The sequence below is a fragment of the Bufo gargarizans genome, chromosome 8, assembly GCF_014858855.1.
Source record: "Bufo gargarizans isolate SCDJY-AF-19 chromosome 8, ASM1485885v1, whole genome shotgun sequence".
Classification (NCBI taxonomy): Eukaryota; Metazoa; Chordata; class Amphibia; order Anura; family Bufonidae; genus Bufo; species Bufo gargarizans.
The window spans coordinates 73,254,851-73,276,462 of record NC_058087.1 but is presented as its reverse complement, the minus strand read 5'-3'; the positions used below and the strand labels follow the sequence as shown (position 1 = coordinate 73,276,462).

Sequence of the window (21,612 nt, the reverse complement as noted above, 5' to 3'; positions counted from 1 at the left end):
CCCTCTATTCCACCAGAAAAGAGGGAAACAGGGCCGCATAGTACACCATAGAGTCAGACGGATGTAAAGGCTGCAGCATCAGAGACGGTGCAGGAACTCTACCTAAGAAGGGAGTAAGATGGCTGTTTGGTGCACACAATGATGAGGTAGGTGCAGTGGCCACCGCAATAAAAGGTGGCCTCAATATCTCATCCGGTAAGGGAGAAAAAGTGCCGCAAGGTACACCATAAGGCCAGACAGGAGCAACGGCAACAGCCCCTGGAGACAGTGAAGGTACTATACCATAAAGGGAACAAGGCGGCAGCCTGGTGCCCACTAGAACCAAACAGAGGCAATCGCAACATCAATTGAGAGTGCTGGAATCTCGCCGGAAAGGGAGAAATAGTGCCGCACGGAACACAATAGACCCCGCCAGGGATACTGGATACAGCATCAGGAGATGGTGTAGGTACTTACCCGTGAAGGAAGCAAGGTGGCTGGAAACAGACAGCGGCAATTGCTACGGCAATTGAAGGCGGCCTGTATATCTCGCCTGGAAGGGGGAAATAGTGCCGCATGGAACACCATAGAGCCAGTCAGGAGAAATGGCTACAGCATCTGGAGTAGGTGTAGGAACTCTACCAATGAAAGTAACAAGGCGGCTGGAAACAGACAGATGTAATTGTCTCACGATGCGCGAGCTAGCGCATGCGTAGTTAGTTCCCTGTGCTGATGCCAGTACAGGGAATGAACATGATGCCGACACTGCGCATGCGCTAGCTCGCGCATCGCGAGATTTCGGCGCTCCAGCTCTGTGACGTCAGCCAGCAAGGAGGAGATTCGGAGGACGCGGGGCGGTGCTGGGCTCCTTTCCGCTTGACTCATCTCCGGCTACAGGACTCATATCAGGTCATTTGCATATCAAACAAAACTGTTTTTTAACACAATAAAAGCACAGAGAGCTATGGGACCTGGGTACTGCAGATATGCTAGTGGCCATCTAGCAGCCCATGTCCCCAGCTCTATGCGCAAAATCCTGGAGACAGGTTCCCTTTAACCTCTAATTATTGGGATAATGTTCTGTACAATCATTACAATAGAAATGTGTTATTTCTCGCCCACATTCATTGGGGGACACAGAGACCATGGTTATGGCTATGTCCTCTTGGAGGCGTTGACACTAGTAAAGGCTGTTAGCTCCTCCCCTGGCAGCTATGCCCCCTCCAGCCTGGAGAGAGAGCTTCAGATTTTCTTGTGTCAATAGTAGGCAAGACCTCCCTGCTCTGCAGGGTTCTCCTGAACGTTTTTTTTTTTTTATAAGATGGTGGCAGAAAAGAGAAGAGAGGTGAGTACACGGGACTAGGTGAGTATGTCTGACCCTCTGGGTTGGTCTCCCCCTCCCTCGTGGTGGCAATAGTCTGCGAAAAGACAGGGCTTCAGTATAGCCCAGCACCTGCAGCCATTCCAGCACTCCTGAAGCATTCCCCTCTGGCACAGGCCGTTTGGTTGATGATTGAGTAGAGGAAATAGGGGGTTAATAGTGTGCTTTATGCATTACTGCCGCGAATTAGGACCTGCTGTATTTCCGTATTAACATACAGGGAATAGAGCGCAGCTCCCGCTCCCCTACAAGGCGGCATCTACCCTTCGGGAGTGGACGCCGGGTTAACCCTCCTGGCCCTCCCTCACTCTTGGTGGGCATACTTATGCCCTGAAACTATTTCCAGGACCACCCTGTCTGCCTGAGGCCATCACCAGCTCCCCTCAAGCCATCAGCACCCCTCTTGTCATTCCAAATCTACAAATTAATGTAGATTAATGTAGCTGTATTTTAATGGAGATGACTGTCACTTTAAGAAATCTATACCTTTAAGTCTGCGCACGCGCGGTGTGCGAACTACTGCAGTGGAGGCTGCAGGAATGCTTCGCTGAAGTACGATTGTGCGCTTGCGCAGCGCACCACGTCACTTCCGCTATAGACCGAGGGGATATGATAGAAACTTTTAAATACATAAAGGGAATCAACTCTGTAAAGGAGGAGAGCATATTTAAAAGAAGAAAAACTACCACAAGAGGACACAGTTTTAAATTAGAGGGGCAAAGGTTTAAAAGTAATATAAGGAAGTATTACTTTACTGAGAGAGCAGTGGATGCATGGAATAGCCTTCCTGCAGAAGTGGTAGCGGCAAATACAGTGAAGGAGTTTAAGCATGCATGGGATAGGCATAAGGCTATCCGTCATATAAGATAGGGCCAGGGACTATTCATAGGATTCAGATATATTGGGCAGACTAGATGGGCCAAATGGTTCTTATCTGCCGACACATTCTATGTTTCTATAGACTTTCGGCAAGCTATAGAGATTTAGCAGAACACCGGCGGCGGCTACGCGGGCCACATGACGAGGTCTGGTGGGCCGGATTCGGCCCGCGGGCCTTGTGTTTGACACCCGTGCCCTAGGGAATGGAAGTTACACCATTTGGACGTTGTCAGGGCTCTGACGATTTATTTGCCAGCCTCCAGTTCCTTCCGGCGTACAGGCTCCTCTTTTTTTGTCATCCCGGAGGGTCCTCACAAGGCATTGGCGGCCTCCAGGGTGGCAATTGCACGTCTGCAATTGCTGAAGCATACTGCACCCGGGGCAGGGTTCCGCCCTTTGGTGTCACGGCTCACTCCACCAGAGCGGTGGGCGCTCTTGGGCTCGGAGGATTCAAGGTTCGGCCGCACAGTTGTGCAAGGCGGCTACTCACCTCCTTACGCACATTCACAAAAATTTGCCAGGTGCATACCTATGCATCGGTGGGCGCTGCCTTGGGCCGCATGGTCTTGCAGGCGGCAGTTCTTAGTTGCCTGCAGGGGCGCTTGCTCCATGTGTCTGTGGTTTTCCCTCCCTGTGGACTGCTCTCGGACGTCCCATGATCTCTGTGTCCCCCACTGAATATGGGTGAGAAAACGCAATTTTTGTATAACTTACCAGTAAAATCTCTTTCTCGCTCTTCATTGGGGGGGAAAGCACCCACCCAGTATTGTTGTTCGGCCACAGTTGTGGCTGTTGCTGGTTAGAACCTGGTTTGGTTCTCGGCATTGTTGCTGTTCCACGTTTTTTCGTTGGTTTACTTGCTTCTCCTACTGTTTCTCACAAACTGAAGCTCTCTCTCCAGGCTGGAGGGGGTATAGCTGCCGGGGGAGGAGCTAACAGCTTTTACTAGGGTCAACGCCTCCTAGAGGACATAGCTATACCCATGGTCTCTGTGTCCCCCAATAAAGAGCGAGAAAGAGATTTTACTGGTAAGTTATACAAAAATCTCGTTTTGCTTTTTGGTGTTACATATTAATATACATATTCATTTTCTTTCAGCTTCAGTGGAGTTCTGACAGTGGCAGTGTTCTCAATGAAATGGTTACTGTGACGTTTCAATCCTCTCATGAAGGTAGCCTTTATTTGTCTTTTTCAAGTTGTGCTTGTCTGTACTGCATACTATAGTAAAGGTTTTATGAATAGCTTTGCATTTCTTACGATGTTTAGCACATTCATAAAAGCATATGATAAATGATGCGCTCCTGGTGAACTAGCCTGAAGGGCATCTTACCATCCAATTATGGTTGTTCTACTTTTTATTTCACTTTATATAAGATATAAAAGTAGTTAATATTCTATATTAGGAGTTAGGGTCTGTTTGGTTTATATGCAGCTCTAAATTTTCTGCCGCCCTTGATTGTTAGTAACTGCTGTGTTCTGTATTATACGTTTCCTACTGAGTTCATTTTAGAGCATCCCATTCCATTACTAATCACAATGCCCCACAAACAAGCCACAATGCGCACTTAATTGCTGAAAACAGTGGAGTTAATTCATTTGTATGTAAAATGTACACACGTCACACACAAGCTAAACCTGAATAAATTGGCGGTTTTGAAAACATGACAAGTTGTACAAATGAATTAATTTAAATGGATTGTTCATCCTTGGGGACATTTTCAGCAGACCCCTACAGTGTGGCTGGCCCTGTGGTGGCAATCATACTTGATCCTCACTGCTGGGTTCCGGCTCCGTTGCTCCCCTTTGGGCGCCGCAGGTCATGCATCTCTTGTGTCAACATCTGGTTTGATGTGGGTCACGTGGCAGCTGCAGCCAATGTGACACATGGGTGACACCTCACCACTGTTACCAGTCTTTGGCTGCGGCGACCACGTGGCCCACATCAAACCGGATGTTGATTCAAGGAGACCCTAGACCTGTGGCTCCTGAGAGGGGCAATGGAGCCAGAGTCCAGCAGCGGAGATCAGGTTAGGCCGAGTTCACACTTCAGTTATTTGGTCAGTTATTTCCATCTGTTATTGTGAGCTAAAATCAGGTACAGGTCAAAAACACAGAACCAGGTGGCGATCTTTCCATTATACCTTATCTCTGAGTAGGCTTTACTAGTGGTTTTGGCTCACAATAACTGATGGAAATAACTGACCAAATAATTGAAGTGGGAACTATAGCTGATCTTAGGGAGACCAGCTGCAAAAAACGCCGTGGAGCCTCATTTAGGAGTCTCAACACAGCAATCAAAAGTGCTAAGTTCCCCCGAAACAGCTGTCTGTGGATGATAACTGACTTAGGTCTTCCCCATCACATCCTTAAGGCTTGTAAAAGAGCTGGATCTTGAGATAGGGGCCACTTATTATGGTGGATCTGGTGATCTCTGTAATGGGGACACCCCTTTGCTTGGTTTCCTTCCTTTGAGGGATATCTGGCTTTCACTGTGTTGAAGACCCATAACTGGGGCTCCACGGTTATTTTGCATATGAAGTGGGAACTAGGCCTAAGTATTATTGCCACTACGGTCCGGCCACACTGGAGGACTCTGCAGAAAAAGTCACCAGTGGCGAATAACCCTTTTAATTAACCCAATCTTTTATCAATGCAAACGTTGTCTGTGTTTTGTTTCTTAGAACAAGATTCCATGCTAAAAGTTCAGAACTGTTCTAGTCAAGATAACTGTCAAGATACAGCTCAGCTGATCTCTTCATTAACCTCTCTACAACCCAAAATCTTTGCGCAGCTTCAGGTTTGTGATTCCATTAGCACTTACTAAATTATTTTTTAAGTTAAAGTGGTTGTCACATCTAGGACCTTTATTGCATATCAATCTCAGTTCACTGCTTTTGGACTTCTGAAAATAGCCGCAGCTTGCTCTCCTTCACTTTGGGGCTCTATTCTGGACATAGGAGCTGGTTCTAGAGGAGGAACCCGTACCCATCAGACACTTATGGCAAATCCTAGCGATATGCCATTAAGGTCTCAGATGGAAATACTCTTTTCTCGTCCATATTCATTGGGGGACACAGGAACCGTGGGCATAATAGCTATGTCCTCTAGGAGGCGTTGACACTAGTAAAAGCTGTTAGCTCCTCCCCTGTCAGCTATACCCCCTCCAGCCTGGAGAGAGAGCTTCAGTTTTTTTTAGTGTCAATAGGAGGCAAGACCTCCCTGTTCTCCCGGGGGGAGCACGCCAGCGTTGGCTCGCCACGCTGCCTCCTCCCCCACAAGAAGACAAGGTGGACCAGGCTGCATCCTGCCAGCTAAGGGTCACCCGTCCAAGACCCTCTTCCAGCGTCCTGCCACTACGGTGCCAGTAGCTGAAGGGGTGACCCTGCTGGACCAGAGGAAGGGTGAAGATGGCGGCTGGACAGAAGATGAGGATGAGTACACGGGACTAGGTAAGTATTAACCCCTTCCCCTTCCCTCTCTTCCTCTTGGCATAGTTCTTCCCTGGTGCCCTTCACCCTTCTCCCTCTCGGCATAGTTTTCTCCTGCCCTCAGGGTTAACTAGGGGGACACAGCAGGCACAAGCTGCCAGGGGCCCTTATTATCTCTCAAGACCCCTATAACAGTCACTCTCACTCCCCCCCTAGGCCGGTGGACGGCTAATAGGGGGTTAATATGGAGGAGGAATCGGGGCCGCAACTATCAGCCAGGGGCGAGATGGCGCTGTGGGGTGACAGTCTATACATCAGCGGGACGGAGAGGAGCGCACGGCTACCGCTCCCCAGCTCCATATTTCGACCCATGACCCATCCCTGAAGGATTCCCTATATGCCCTCCAGGGCCGTTGGCTGACAATCCTCCACCTGCGCAATCAAAGAAGGACCACTGACATTCCCAATCCGCCCTCCGGGTTGTTTGGTTGATAGTTCTCAATCGGATTGCGCAATCCAGTGGACGGACCTGTAGCAGTTCCCACTCCAACCCCTGGGTAGTTTGGTTGATAGTCCCCACCAGTCTGCAACTGCCAGGGGCGAGATTCTGAGGGGTAGACCTACGTGCAGGCGGACCACAGCAGGAAATCTTTCTTCTCAAATATCTCCACCCCCCCTCCCTTCCTCCCTAGGTCATACTCAGACACCCCTCCCTTCCTGGAGAGGGTCAGTCTAAGAAGGGAGGGGGGGATCACTGATTCAGTCCCTGACATGAATGCGAATCAATCTCCCAGGATTGCGTCTACAGTGGCCCGCAGTACTTGTCGTAGGCATTGCCCCCTTCATGGGGGAGTATTTGCACTACTTTGGGATACAGTACTTGCCTTGTACATTGTACCCTGCCATAGGTGGACTACGTACCGGTACACTGGTTCAGTGCAAGGCGTATATATTCTCCCTTCTGTAGGTGGTGGTATTGCCACTGGGTTCAGTGCCTGCCGTATGCATTAGCCCCTTCCATAGGTGGCGTGATGACATTATCTCGGGTGCATTGTGTGCTGTAGGCATTACCCCCTTACTTAGGTGCAATATTGCACTCCCTTGGGGTACAGGACTCGCTATATGCACTAGTTCCTCATCTCCATGGGCCTCCACCATTTCTGTCGGTCATGATTTTGTCCGCAGCAATGCGTAGTGTGTGCTCCATTGCGCATATTTGGTGAGTGTGTTCCAGCGAGCCGAGTGTTTTCATTGACTCTTTATTTTCTATCACCACTCCTCCTTCTTGGAGAAGTGATTATGCTGACACTCTCCAGAGGTGCAGCCTCTTTTGCTAAGGCCTGAGTTCGTAGTCTGTGCAGTGGGACGCCCCCCTCAGTTAAGGGCTCCTCCTCTCTAGTGCTAGCTTGGCAGTTGCTCCTGCTCAGCGCTCTTCCGGGTACAGCTTTTAAATTGTCTCTGCTTAACTCAGGCAGTGTGGTACGTGGCTTCTACGGTTAGTCTCTGGCCTCCTCCTCAGCTCTGCGCTCACGGGCAAGCGCTGGCTACTACTGTGGGAGTGGTATTTGCGTTACCACTACATACTTCGGTTCTTCTGCAGCTCATTCTTCAGGTGATGGATTCTTCTAGCAATGAATTCAGTGGCCTCTGCGGGTGGCCCCCTCCTCTGTTGGGGTATGGCGCTAGCAATACAGTGTGGATCCCCTTGCCTGGCTCCTCCTAAGGCGTGTTTTTTTGCACAGCCACTTAATCTTGGCTACTCTGTATAGCGCCGGCCTCAGATGGGGAATGGACTTAGACCTAGCCTATTCTTCTCCTGTCTTTTTCCTCCTGTGGATCATGGTCCATAGCCACCCCGCATGCCTCAAGAAAGGTAGTAGGGAGGAATCGGGCAACTATAGGCCAGTAAGCCTGACATCAATAGTGGGGAAATTAATGGAAACCATACTTAAGGAGAGGATTGTGGACCATCTAAAATCCCATGGATTGAAAGATGAAAAACAGCATGTGGATCATGGTCCATAGCCACCCCGCATGCCTCTAAGTCAACTGTCTAAAATTAATACAAATAAGTCACAGGGGCCTGATGGGATACACCCAAAGCTATTAAAAGAGCTCAGCGGTGAACTAGCAAAACCATTAACAGATTTATTTAACCAATCACTGGCAACAGGAGTTGTCCCAGAAGATTGGAAATTAGCAAATGTTGTGCCCATTCACAAGAAAGGTAGTAGGGAGGAATCGGGCAACTATAGGCCAGTAAGCCTGACATCAATAGTGGGGAAATTAATAGAAACCATACTTAAGGAGAGGATTGTGGACCATCTAAAATCCCATGGATTGAAAGATGAAAAACAGCATGGGTTTACTTCAGGGAGATCATGTCAAACTAATCTTATAGATTTTTTTGATTGGGTGACTAAAATAATAGATGGAGGAGGTGCAGTAGACATCGCTTATCTAGACTTTAGTAAGGCTTTTGATACTGTCCCACATAGAAGGCTTATCAATAAAGTGCAGTCATTGGGCTTGGACTCCCATATTGTTGAATGGATTAGGCAGTGGCTGAGGGACAGGCAACAGAGGGTTGTAGTCAATGGAGTATATTCAGACCAAGGTCTTGTTACCAGTGGGGTACCTCAGGGATCTGTTCTGGGACCCATATTGTTTAATATCTTTATCAGCGAAATTGCAGAAGGCCTCAATGGTAAGGTGTGTCTTTTTGCTGATGATACAAAGATTTGTATTAGGGTTGATGTTCCTGGAGGAATACACCAAATGGAAAAGGACTTGGTCAAAAATCTGGCAACTAAAATTTAATGTTGATAAGTGCAAGATAATGCACCTGGGACGTAAAAACCCAAGAGCAGAATATAAAATCAGTGATACAGTCCTAACCTCAGTATCTGAGGAAAGGGATTTAGGGATTATTATTTCAGAAGACTTAAAGGTAGGCAGACAATGTCACAGAGCAGCAGGAAATGCTAGCAGAATGCTTGGGTGTATAGCAAGAGGAATTACCAGTAGAAAGAGGGAGGTGCTCATGCCGCTCTACAGAGCACTAGTGAGACCTCATTTGGAGTATTGTGCTCAGTACTGGAGACCATATCTCCAGAAGGATATTGATACTTTGGAGAGAGTTCAGAGAAGAGCTACTAAACTGGTACATGGATTGCAGGATAAAACGTGCCAGGAAAGATTAAAGGACCTTAACATGTATAGCTTGGAAGAAAGACGAGACAGAGGGGATATGATAGAAACTTTTAAATACATAAAGGGAATCAACAAGGTAAAAGAGGAAAGAATATTTAAAAGAAGAAAAACTGCTACAAGAGGACATAGTTTTAAATTAGAGGGGCAAAGGTTTAAAAGTAATATCAGGAAGTATTACTTTACTGAGAGAGTAGTGGATGCATGGAATAGCCTTCCTGCAGAAGTGGCAGCTACAAATACAGTGGAGGAGTTTAAGCATGCATGGGATAGGCATAAGGCCATCCTTCATATAAGATAGGGCCAGGGGCTATCCATAGTATTTAGTATATTGGGCAGACTAGATGGGCCAAATAGTTCTTATCTGCCGACACATTCTATGTTTCTATGTAGTTCCCACGTTACTACCTTCCCTCATCTGCATTTTCACGGGGTATTCGTTGGTGGCCTTCCATTTCCAGACACGCTCCGGTCCCGACTGGTGGGCTGTGGCACCCTCCATATCCCTCCTTCTACTGGGACTTCTTCCATGGGTCCGGATGTGCTAACTGTATCTACACGAAAGCTTTTCACTTTTTTCTCCCGTGCAACAGTTCGGAAGCATACGGCTTGTTCTTCCTTCTTATGTTTTTTTCCCCCCTCCCCTCCTACCCAGGTTTCTACAGAAGATCAAGATGGAGGGCATTCCGACGAATCCTAGTCACTCCGTGGTACGCCGACCTTGTTCTCCTTCTAGGAGACGTCCCTTGGTCACTGCCACTCGGAGACGACCTTCTTCAAAGGGTCCGGTCATACATCAGCATTAACGTTTTTGGTTGATGGCGTGGCTATTGAAACCGCCATTCTGATGTGAAGGGGGTTTTCGGCGGACGTCATCTGCACTATGATTCAAGCCAGGAAGCCTGCATCGCCCAGGATCTATTAGGACCCGGAGGTCCTTCCTGGGCTTCTGTGAGAGTCGGGACATCCCCTCTCTTTTTTCTCTCACCACGGCCCTATCCTTTCTACAATCAGGGTTGGACCTGGTTTATCCCTTCCTTCAGGGATCTGAATATGGGATCTGAATATGGTTCTCTCAGCGTTCCAGTCTTCTCCCTTTGAGCCCTTGCCGGAGATCTCACACCGGCTCCTGTCCTAGAAGATAGTCTTCTTGTGGCTATCACATCCATCAGACGGGCGTCCGAGTTTGAGGCGCTCTCTTGCAGAAATCCCTTCCTGGTTCTTCACATGGATAAGGCGGTTCTCCAGCCCATTCTTTCTTCTCCTGAAGGTAGTCTCTGACTTCCATATCAATGAACAATTGTACTTTCTTCACTGTTCCTCCCCTTCACACCCTACGGAAGGGAGTTACATTATTAGACTTTGTCTGAGCTCCGATCTTTTGGCAGCCTTCAGTCTCTTCCAGCGTACAGAACACCCTTTTGTCTTCCGAAGGGATTGGCGGCATCCCAGGCGGCGGTTGCCCGTTGGATTCGGCTGCAGCTGCTGAAGCATACCGTGCCCTGTTTCACCCTTAGGTGCCATGGCTCACTGCACACAGTGGTGGGCGCTTCTTCGGCTCAGAGGATTCGCGCTTCGGCTGCTCAGTTGTGTAAGGTGGCTACTGGTCCTCCTTACACACGTTCACAAGAGTTTACTAGGTGCATACTTATGCATCGGCGGTTGCTGCCTTGGGCCGCGTGGTCTTGCAGTTCTTAGATGCCTGCAGGGGAGCTTGCTTCCATGGGTCTGTGTTTTTTTCCCTCCCTGTGGACTGCTTTTGGACGTCCCACGGTTCCTGTGTCCCCCAATGAATATGGGCGAGAAAAGGAGATTTTTGTATAACTTACCAGTGAAATCTCTTTCTCGCTCTTCATTGGGGGACACAGCACCCACCCAGTACTGTTGTTCGACAACAGTTGTAGCTGTTGCTGGTTTGAACCCTGTTGGGTCTTTTGGCATGGTTGGTGTTCCTTGTTTTTTCTTGGTTGGCTTGCTTCTCCTACTGCTTGTACACAAACTGAAGCGCTCTCTCCTAGGCTGGAGGGGGTATAGCTATCACTAGTGTAAACAGCTTTTACTAGTGTAAACGCCTCCTAGAGGACATAGCTATCTAGGGTGGTACAGGATGTCTACAATACCAACAAGGCAATTGTGAAAATATTGGGCCGTTTGTCGGCTAGGCAGTACTCTAACCGGTCTGATTCTGGGGATCATGGGGCGCATGCTCATCGCGGCCGTCCCGCAAAACGGACCAGAACATAGTCCCCCAAAAGGATGTCTGTGTCTCCATTTCCTAGGCCACTCCTTCTCCTGCTAGAGAGTCTCACTCCGACGTGTCCTCAGTGGAAGAGGCATGTTCTGAGGAGAGGGGATCAGATGAGGATGTTGTCTTGCCGGAGGGTCAGTTGTCTCTTTCCAAGGAGTGGAATTTTCCTGATAGATGTTTTACCTTGCGAAAATGCTTGAATGTCCATTATCCTTTTCCGGAGGATTTGACTAAAAAATGGTCGTCCTCACCGATAGTGGACCCACCAGTTTCCCGCTTGGCTAAACATACTACCTTGCCAATGGCGGATGGGGCTTCTTTCTCTGATATCAAAGATAAGAAGCTGGAAGCGTTTGCAAAATATGCCTTTGAGGCAGTGGGCACAGCACTGCAGCCTGTATTTGCCTCTACATGGGTGAGCAAGGCTATGGGGGAGTGGGCAAGTAATTTACGTCAGGGTCTCGACTTGGGAGTCCCCGCAGGGGAACTTGCAGATATGGCGCTGCAGCTCTCTCATGCCAGTGCGTGTATTTGTGAAGCATCTTTGGATGCGGCCAGGCTTATGGCTCGTTCGTCAGTCCTGTTGGTGGCTGTTTGCCGTACCCTACAGCGGTGGGCTCTCCTGCTGGGCAGCAGATAATGCTTCAGAGCTGACCCTGATGGCCCTCCCCTTTACCGGCAGCAGACTTTTTGGTAAACACCTGGACGAGATAATTTCAGATGCTGCAGGTGGCAAGAGTACGCATTTACCACAGAACAGGGGGTGGTCCAGTAGGTCGAAAAAGCGAAAGCTTTTTTTCGCCCCTTTCGGAGTATTTTCAGCCCCAAAAGGGGGTTCGACAAGTCAGCCACAGATCAGAAATCTTCCGGTAAAGCCTTGCCCTTCCTGGCATTTCCGTCAATGGGGCTCCAAGTCCTTTGATGGAGCCGCATGACGGGCGGCTCCCGGCGCCCTCCTTTTGGGTGGGCGGCGGCTTCATTTGTTTCAGCATGTCTGGCTGGCTCGCGTCTCCCAGGGCTACAAGCTGGAATTAAAGTTCTCTGTCTAGTTTTTTCGGTCGTCTCCTCCGACCTCTCCCTCAGCCCCAGATTCATTTTTTCGCAGGGGGTGATTGTTCCGGTGCCGGCGCAAGACTGTTTTCGGGGGTTTTACTCCAATCTCTTTGTGATTCCCAAAAAAGAGGGGACGGTCCTCCCGCTTATGGACCTCAAGGCTCTCAACCGTTTCCTTCGCATCCGCAGCTTCCAGATGGAGTCCCTGAGGTCGGTCATTGCGTCCATGGAACCGGTGGAGTACATGTCATTGATATACATCAAGGATGCTTATCTTCACGTACCCATCTGTGTCAGTCACCAGAGATTTCTCTGGTTTGCAGTTGGTCCATTCACTTCCAGTTTGTAGCCCTCCCATTTGGCCTGGCTACGGCTCCCAGGGTCTTGACGAAGGTTTTGGCAGCAGTCATGGCCCTGCCCCATGCCAGGGGGATAGTAGCGATCCCTTACTTAGACGACATCCTGGTGAAGGGTCCATCATTCCGAGTGATGGCGGTCAGCCTAAGCATACTTCTGGACACCCTGGAGCGCTTCAGATGGATCCTGAACAGGCAGAAGTCTTGTCTTTATCCAATGCAGTGGTTGACTTATGTGGGCATGGTGCTTGACACATTTCAGGCCAAGGTGTTCTTGCCTCCAGAGAAGCTATCCGCTCTACTTCTTCAGATTCTCCCCTTGTTGCAGCCATTTTCGGTTCCCATTTGTCACTGCATGCGGGCCCTGGGGCACATGGTCTCTGTCTTCGAAGCAGTTGCCTATGCTCAGTTTCATACCAGAGAGCTTCAGCGAGCCATTCTGTCCAGCTGGGACCCCTCCCCAGCCTCCTTAGATAGGCCTATGCATCTCCCTGCCCCGGTTCGCCGGGCCCTCAGATGGCGATTGGTCTTTCCGATGTTGACGTCGGGCCGCTCGTTCCTTCCACTGCATTGGAAGGTGTTAACAATGGACGCAAGCCTCAGGGGTTGGGGGGGAGTGTTGGTAAATCTCTTTGTTCAAGGAATATGGTCACGCGAGGAACGCTCCCTTCCAATCAATGTTCTGGAGTTGAGTGCAATTTGTCTCTCTCTGCGGCATTGGGCCAACCATCTCAGGAGTTGTCCGGTTTGGGTTTAGTCCGACAACACCACAGCGGTGGCGTACCCCAGTCACCAGAGCGGCGCCCGGCAGCCATGGCAGATATGGCGCTGATTCTCAGCTGGGTGGAGAAACATGTTCCGGCACTATCGTCAGTTCACATCCCCAGTCGACAACTGGATTGCAGACTTCCTAAGCCGGGGCGTCTCGATCCTGCAGGTCTTTCGAGCCATCTGCAAGCGGTGGGGGCGACCGGATGTGGATTTCATGGCTTGCCGCTTCAACAACAAGGTTGAGGACTTCGTTGCGCGGTCCAGGGACCCCATGGCCTTGGCGTGCAACACGCTGGTGATTACGGCTCACGTTTCCTTACGTGTTCCTGCCTCTTCCTCTCATTCCGCGTCTCCTTCGGAAGATCAGGTCCGAGGGACTGCCCGTCATTCTTGTGGCCCCAGATTGGCCGCGCCGGGTGTGGCACCCGTCTCTGGTCGCCGAAGAACCCTGGCGTCTTCCTCTTTGGGAGAACCTTCTGTCGCAGGGGCCGATCTTCCACCTGAATTTTGGGCCGCTACATTTAACAGCATGGCTGTTGAAGCCGCCGTGCTGAAGGCTCAGGGTTTTTTGGATACGGGGGTCCAGACCATGATTCGGGCCAGAAAGCCGTTGTCTTTCAGAATTTACCACTGGACCTGGAAGTCTTACTTTAGTTGGTGCAAGCAGCAGTAGAGTTTTGCAGACTGCGGTCTCTGATTGACGGGAGGGTTGCTTGTTATACCCGCCCTTAGGGATTGCTCTGTAACGTCCCATGGTCAAGCCTGTGTCCCCCAATGATACGGATGAGAAAACTAGATTTTTGTACTTACTGTCAAATCAGTTTTTCTTCTGTTCATTGGGGGACACAGCTCCCATCCATTCTTTTTGTCTAGGGGCCTTTTCGGGCCTGTGTGGTTCTGGGTTTGTACATAGTGTGATTGATTAATTTTTTTGTAATCCTTCTCCTATTGCTCTTGCACTAACTGATTTAGTTTAGTCCCTGTAGGAAGGGTATAGCTGAAGGGGAGAAGCTTATACTTTGTGTGCTTAGTGTCCGCCTCCTAGCGGCAACAGCTATACCCATGGTGAAAGCCTGTATCCCCCAATGAACGGAAGAGAAACAGATCTTACGGCAAGTACAAAAATCTAGTTTTAAAGGGGTGTCCCCACAGTAAACATTTGTTGCATATACCCATAAATATCAATGAATAGGTGGACCCACTTTTACCATCTCCATTAAAGTCGATAGGATTTAAAGACTGTGTACGTTTTTTTTATTGCTCATTTGCTTCCTTAGTGCAACATTAAGCAACCTTCCAAATAGTTGTATTGTAGAATAGTGGAAGAGGACCCATGGCAGAGTCTACAGGAATAAAAGTACAGGAAAACCATATGGCTCTCCTTTGCTTCTGTGCCCTGCAGTGTGCACATACAGCAGTTTACGACCACATATGTGGTTTGTCTGTAAACTGCTAAATCGGGGTAATCAATATTGAGGTTTGTTTTGCTGAAAACCCTTGCTGTATTACAGGAAAAATGGATCTGCAAAAACATGACATTTTAAAATTTTACCTGCATTTTGCTTTAATTCCTGTTGAATAACCTAAAGGGTTAACAAAGTGTCTAAAATCAGATTTCAATCATTTTAGGGTGTAATTTCTAAAATGGGTTCATTTATGCGTGGTTTCTATTATGTAAGCCCCTCAAAGTGATTTGATAACTGAATTGGTCCTTAATAAAAGGTCTTTTTTTTTTTTTCCTTCAAAAATTGCTTCTTAAATTCTAAGCCCTTTTTATGAGGTTTTTATGACATTTATAAAATGATGCCAACATAACGTAGACATATGGTGAATGTTATTTAATAACTCTTTTATGAAGTATCACTATCTGTCTTAAAAGCTGAGAAATTTAAATTTAGAAATTCGCAGGTTTTTCCACATTTTCTTTAAAATGTGGATTTTTTTAAAATAAGTAAAAGTAAAACTTATCAGCTCAAATTTAGCCCTAACATAAAGTATGATGTGTCACAAGAAAACATTCTCAAAATTGCTTTGATAACTAAAAGCATTCCAACCATTTTTCGTCCGGCTGATCCTCAGCATATTTGCTGGGTTGCGGTCGGATCTCCACCGGTGTCCTCTGGCAATACCTGAATGCAGAGAGATCCGGCAGGCTTTTCACTGCTGGATCAGCCTGCCGGATCTAAAAGCGCCAGTGTGAAACAAGCCTAAGAGGGTATGGTATACAAAATACATTTCTCATCCATCCATAGGATAGGTGATAAATGATCGCTAGGGTTCCAGCAACTGGGTCTCCCACTGATCTTGAGAACGGGGAGAATGCTGTACATTTTGGAGGGACAATGGTTCATCCAAAAAAAAAAAAATATTATTAATTCTTAGATAGATCCTGAATAAAAACAGCAAGATCGTCTACCAAAAACCCATATCTGGGTAGCTTAGGCTGCCATCATGTGAAGTATGTTATACTCTTCTCATATTCTTGAGGGGCTTCTCATGTACCAGAAGGTCATAACTGTGATGTTATTAATTACATTTATTTCAATAACATATTTTTTATTTCCTTAAGAGTCTCCAGTTGCAGTCATCTTTTACATCTCCTGATGGAAAAACTGCCCTTATTGCACTGAACCAGCCGTCTCCTACATTTACATCTCCTGATGAAACAACAGCACTAATAACTGTGAACACTCAAACACCATCGTTCACTTCTGATGGCGCAACAGCACTAATTACAGTAAATCACCCTCCTCCATCTTTCACATCTTCTGAAGGGACAACGGTGCTTAATACAGTCGACCACGATTCCCCATCATTTACGTCTTCTGATGGAATAACCTCTCTTATTACAGTCAGCCAACCAGGTCTGTTTAATGCTGGAGAAAGCAATCAGCCCCTTGTGCTTAGCCACTTGCCAAGCCAAAATAATGACTCCTCTGTGTCAGCAGTCACAGCCCTGTCTCCTTCTGGTCACAGTCACCTGGTCAGCCTGGGCCAGCTGGTGACTGTGGAAGATGCAGCATCCAGCATATCTGGAGAAGTGCACCAGATTCTGCTTGGGGAACTACACCCTATTCCTATTAGGATTCTAGACAACCAGCCGACTATTGGTAAGCGCATATGTATCATGTAGTTTAACAGATCACAAATATACCAACTGTACAGAGATTGCAATGGTGCATCCACACGTGAGGTAAACAGAATTTAAATTTTTTTTAAATCTCATCCACGTGCTGCAGAAAGTTTTCACAATGAAATCCGCACACAACTTAAAGGAAACCTGTCCCTGGGATTTTGTGTATAGAGCTGAGGACATGGGTTGCTAGATGGCTGCTAGCACATCTGCAATACCCAGTCCCTATAGCTCTTTGTGCTTTTATTGCGGACTCATCTCAGGTTGATTTTCATATGTATCAAATCGTGTTTTTTTTTTTACACAATAAAAGCACACAGAGCTATGGGGACTGGGTATTGTGGATATGCTAGCAGCCATCTAGCAACCTATGGCCTAAGCTCTATACCCAAAATCCAGATGACAGGTATTATCCCTGTGCGCATTGTTAAACGTGAAAAATTATCTTTATAATCACCTCTTCTTTCTGCCCAAGGGGCATTCTTTGTGCCGCATTTGTGCCCAGCCCGCGCCCCAACTGCTGGATCCTTAGACACTCCCATCTCATTAGTATTCACTTCGCTGGGCGGTATTTTCCTGTCCCCTGACATTCGGAGATCATGCGCAGGCGAAGTGAATACTAATGAGATGGGCATGTCTAAGGATCCGGCAGTTGGGGCGCGGGCTGGGCACAAATGCGGCACAAAGAACGCCCCTTGGGCAGAAAGAAGAGGTGATTATAAAGATGATTTTTCACGTTTAACAATGCGCACAGGGATAATACCTATATGAATTGGGAACTTATTATAAGACCTAGAGGGGCATATAAAGAGCTAATTATCCTCAGAAGGCCTGTCAGTGTCCCTTTTAACATGTAAGGTTAATTTGTGCTGCACATATTTCACCTTTGCAATGCAAAGGGTAAAATCTGCAGCAAACCTGCAGCATTCTACATGTATTTCTAGGTTTTATAACTATTTAGAATGGATACTTGGTGACTGTAATCAAAGTAGGTGAACCATTATCAACCATAAATCATCTGCACAGCAGACAATGTGAATGAGGAATGTTTAGATTTAAGACATTGATGGACAATTGACATAATTGTCTTTTTGCATCCCTTTCAGTTGAAGTCGGTTCTGTTGATGCATTTTGCACAGAGCAAGATCAAGACAACCCAGGAGAGTCAACACAGTCCCAAGCCCATATTGAGGAAGCAGGAACCACAGACTGTCAGGACTCTGCCTGAACTGCGAAATAATCACATTCTAGGTTTTATCTTCAGCTCTCATATTGAGGGAAACAACCACATGTACAATAAAGACTGCTCATCCAACATTTGGATTGCTCCCACTGTTTAAGTGTTGCAGACCATTCATCTCGAGACAGCATTGGTAAATGAAAGGAATTACATGGTCACTGTACTTTTTGTGTAAATCAATAATACAGGTGAATGTATGAAATTTTGTAAATATATCTCTGGCAAATATAAGAATCTTTGTATATATGAAAGAAAATTCTTTTCTTCACTTAGGGTACTTTCACACTAGCGGCAGGACGGATCCGACAGGCTGTTCACCCTGTCAGATCCGTCCTGCCGCTATTTCGCCGGACCGCCACTCTGTCCCCATTGACTATAATGGGGACAGGGGCAGAGCTCCGGCGCAGCACGTCAGTGCACGGCGAGAGGCCGCCGGACTAAAAGTACTGCATGTCCAACTTTTTAGTCCGGCAGCCTCTCACCGCACACTGCTGTGCTTCCGCCGGAGCTCCGCCCCTTCCCCATTTTAGTCAATGGGGACGGATCGGCAGTCCAGCATCACGGCGAAATAGCGACAGGACGGATCCGACAGGGTGAACAGCCTGTCAGATCCGTCCTGCCGCTAGTGTGAAAGTACCCTTAGCAGGCTCCTTTCCTTCTTCCCCTTCCTCCTAAATGATTCACTCACTGTGAATTCACTGCTAAATACTTCTTGTCCCACTAAGGGATCAGATTACATGTTGCTCATGGAAGTCTGTGGAGAGGGGAGGAGGAGCCAGTGAAAGAGAAGTAGAGGGACACATATAGACGTTCTACAGCAGCAGTTCTTTACTGTCTTACAGCTACTGGATTCACAGCTTCACTGCTCCCTATTTCTCTGTAATGTCTTTCATGCTGGTGGTGCTTCTTTATGCATGAGAAATAGTGAAAGGGGAGCAGAACCTCCTCTAGTTCCTGTATGCACTGTCCGGGAGACATAATAGCAGCTAGTCGTCATCCACTAGCTCAGGGACAACTGACAATTAGAGATAAGGCCTACACAGAGGAAAACTGGTGAAAAATTACATATGCAAGTCACTATGATCAGATATGCTGCTTCTAATTTACATATATACTACAGCTTATATATATATATATATATATATATAGATATATATATATATATATAGATATATATATATATATATATATATATATATGCAATGACAGTATCGTTCTTCACATACTTGTAAGGGTGTAAGTCTAACAGTTCATCCATGGGTAGCGGATTTTCCATTTAAATTGTAACAAATCTCATGCGCACACAGAGAAAAAGTATTTGACGTGCGGTGTGATTTTTTTATATCTGCAGCATGTCAATTTCTGCAGATTTTCTTTGTTGATTTCATTTGCAATGCACGGGATGAATCCACTGCACATTTAAAATACGCTAATTGTTCTGTAGATCCACTGCAGAATTTATGTAGGAATCTGCAACAGATTTTTTTCCGATGTGAGTGAATGTTATCTCATTATATGAACGCAGCAGTCTGTGGATTGCAATTTTCATGACCTCCATGTAATCACCTAGTCCTATATTCATTTTTTTTTGTAAATTACAGATTGCAAGAAATGTTATCTTGATCTAACAACTCTGGCAATGAAATTACATTTTACCTGCCCCACCCCTAACATTCAATGTTTCTCTTCATTTTTATCCCAATACATATCTAGCCTGTTTATTTCAACACTACCATAGGTTAAATGCTATATTACTTGTAGAAATAACCCTCTCTCACAGCAAGATACCAGCATTGATACTATCTTCTCATATGTTATTTACTTAGGGTACAGATCTGGAGTGTTGAGAGGTAGAGAAATATCAATGTATAGCAAGCATTATTGTTGGTGTCTAGGATCTCTCAGTGACAACAGCAGATCACACAAGATGGTGGACAGCTGCAGTTGTCACAAAGTGCATGAATGAACACTTGCAATGTAACATGTTATAAATTCAAGCAGATACATTTATATGCAGAAAGACAGTAGAAACCACTTGGTTTAGGCTACTTTCACACTAGCGTTTTTTCTGGATACGGCAGATTTCAGCAAAAACGCTTCCGTTACTGATAATACAACCATCTGCATCCGTTATGAATGGATTTGGTTGTATTCTCTTTAAAATAACCAAGACGGATCTGTCATGAACTCCATTGAAAGTCACCTAGTGCCAGCGTTAAATGGATCTGCTCCCATTGACTTGCATTGTGGGTCATGACGGATCTGTCTTGCTCCTAACCCCACGACGGAAAGAAAACCACAGCTTGCTGCGGTTTGCTCTTCCGGTCTGGGAACGCAACCAAATGGAACGGAATTCTTTTTGGAGTATTCCGTTCTGTTCAGTTACGTTACAAAACTGAGGCATTTTTTTCCGGTATTGAGACCCTATGATGGATCTCAATACCGGAAAATAGAAACGCTAGTGTGAAAGTAGCCTTAGACATTGTGATTTCAAGAAATAATCCTCATAGGAAACTCCAGGCTTTCACAAGAAGTTCCCTTTTAACACATTCACTTTCATTGTGTGGTAACCATGTTGTTCATTTTCTGATGCCCTCTTGTCTTTTTTGATCTAATATGATGGGACTCTTGATCTATTATTATTAAATAATAAAATTCATTCTTTCTTTCTTTTACAAATTAAATACAAGGTCAAACATCGAAATTTGACAATTTATAGTGCTGCAAAGCAGGTCTGACTGTGATTAAAGTGTAACTGCCATTTCACTACCAAAAATGAAATTCCTAACATTCGTAATGCTTAAGGGAAGATATTCATGAAGCTGCATTTTTCAGCAACCATATTTCTCTGTGCCTCTATTTCAGCAACTTCCTAAGATGGGCTCTGCTGCTCTTCCTGTGATGATCTTCGCCCTTCCTTGAGGCTATCCTGTATTTCCCTCACTTCCCATAAGCCCTTGCTCTCCTCACATGAACTAGCAGGACCAATCAGAACGCAGATAACTTCCCACAGTACCCAGAGCAGTGTGTATCCTCACATACAGCTAACCAGAGACAAGCACTGCAATTAATAAGTAAGCATTTCTTTTAACCTCTTAATAGCCAGCTGTCCCGCATTCTCTTCCAGACTGACAGGGAGGGGGGAGCTACTTTAGCTGCTTATATCTCTAGTTTGGTACTAGCTAGAAATATACCTTGTATTGTCTGAAAGCTGACATTCCAAGCTTTCAGACAATACCATAAATCTGTTCAGTACAGGGGAAGATATCAATGATAGAAATTGGAATGTTGTGAAAGAAGCTGAAAGTGAAAGTAAAAGCCGATTTTACCCGCGATTATTCCCGACTCTATTTCTAACAGTGATTTATCCTCTGTTGCTTGGATTAGCTGTCAGCTTTCAAACAAGACCAGTGGCATATTTCTAGCTGCTACCATTGAGAAGATATCACCATCTAAATCAGCCCTTCCCCCTCCACTTTCTGCCTCAGCCCACCTCCAGGCTGTCAGGGGTGAGCTCCTCTTCCCAGAGCTCATCAGTCTCTTGTTATAATACTGAGAAGATGGACTGCACATGGCAACGCTGTGAGATGAGAGCTGCTGAATAGGAAAGTAGCATGCATTTGTGGGAGCTATCAGCAGGTAAAACTGAAAATGATAAAAAAATTAAGCACAAAAGCATTTATACAGCAGGGTGTACTATACCATTAGGGAATAAAAAATGAAACGGCAGTTACACTTTAAACTTACGTTTGAAGAACCGTAATGTTGTTCGGATCGGAATGTAAAATTAGCTGAAAAACATTTACTGAATATATATATATATTTTTTTTTAATCAGATCTTTTTTATTTGTTTGACAAAGATATCACATATTATTTAACAAATACATGCCATATGTAACATATGCAAAATAAAGCACGACATGCTTCAAGACA

At 46.3% G+C, this 21,612-nt stretch overlaps 1 protein-coding gene across 1 annotated transcript in view; it reads left to right on the top strand.

Moving 5' to 3' along the window:
- The window catches only part of CARF (calcium responsive transcription factor), a 68,881-nt gene extending 50,933 nt beyond the window's left edge, over positions 1–17,948 (top strand). The window contains exons 12-15 of the mRNA XM_044305022.1: positions 3,338–3,410; positions 4,921–5,036; positions 15,875–16,415; positions 17,545–17,948. Coding sequence (XP_044160957.1) covers positions 3,338–3,410; positions 4,921–5,036; positions 15,875–16,415; positions 17,545–17,666 — 852 coding nt within the window. The 3' untranslated portion in view covers positions 17,667–17,948. The remainder of the gene's footprint in view (positions 1–3,337; positions 3,411–4,920; positions 5,037–15,874; positions 16,416–17,544) is intronic.
- The last annotated feature ends 3,664 nt before the right edge of the window (positions 17,949–21,612 follow it).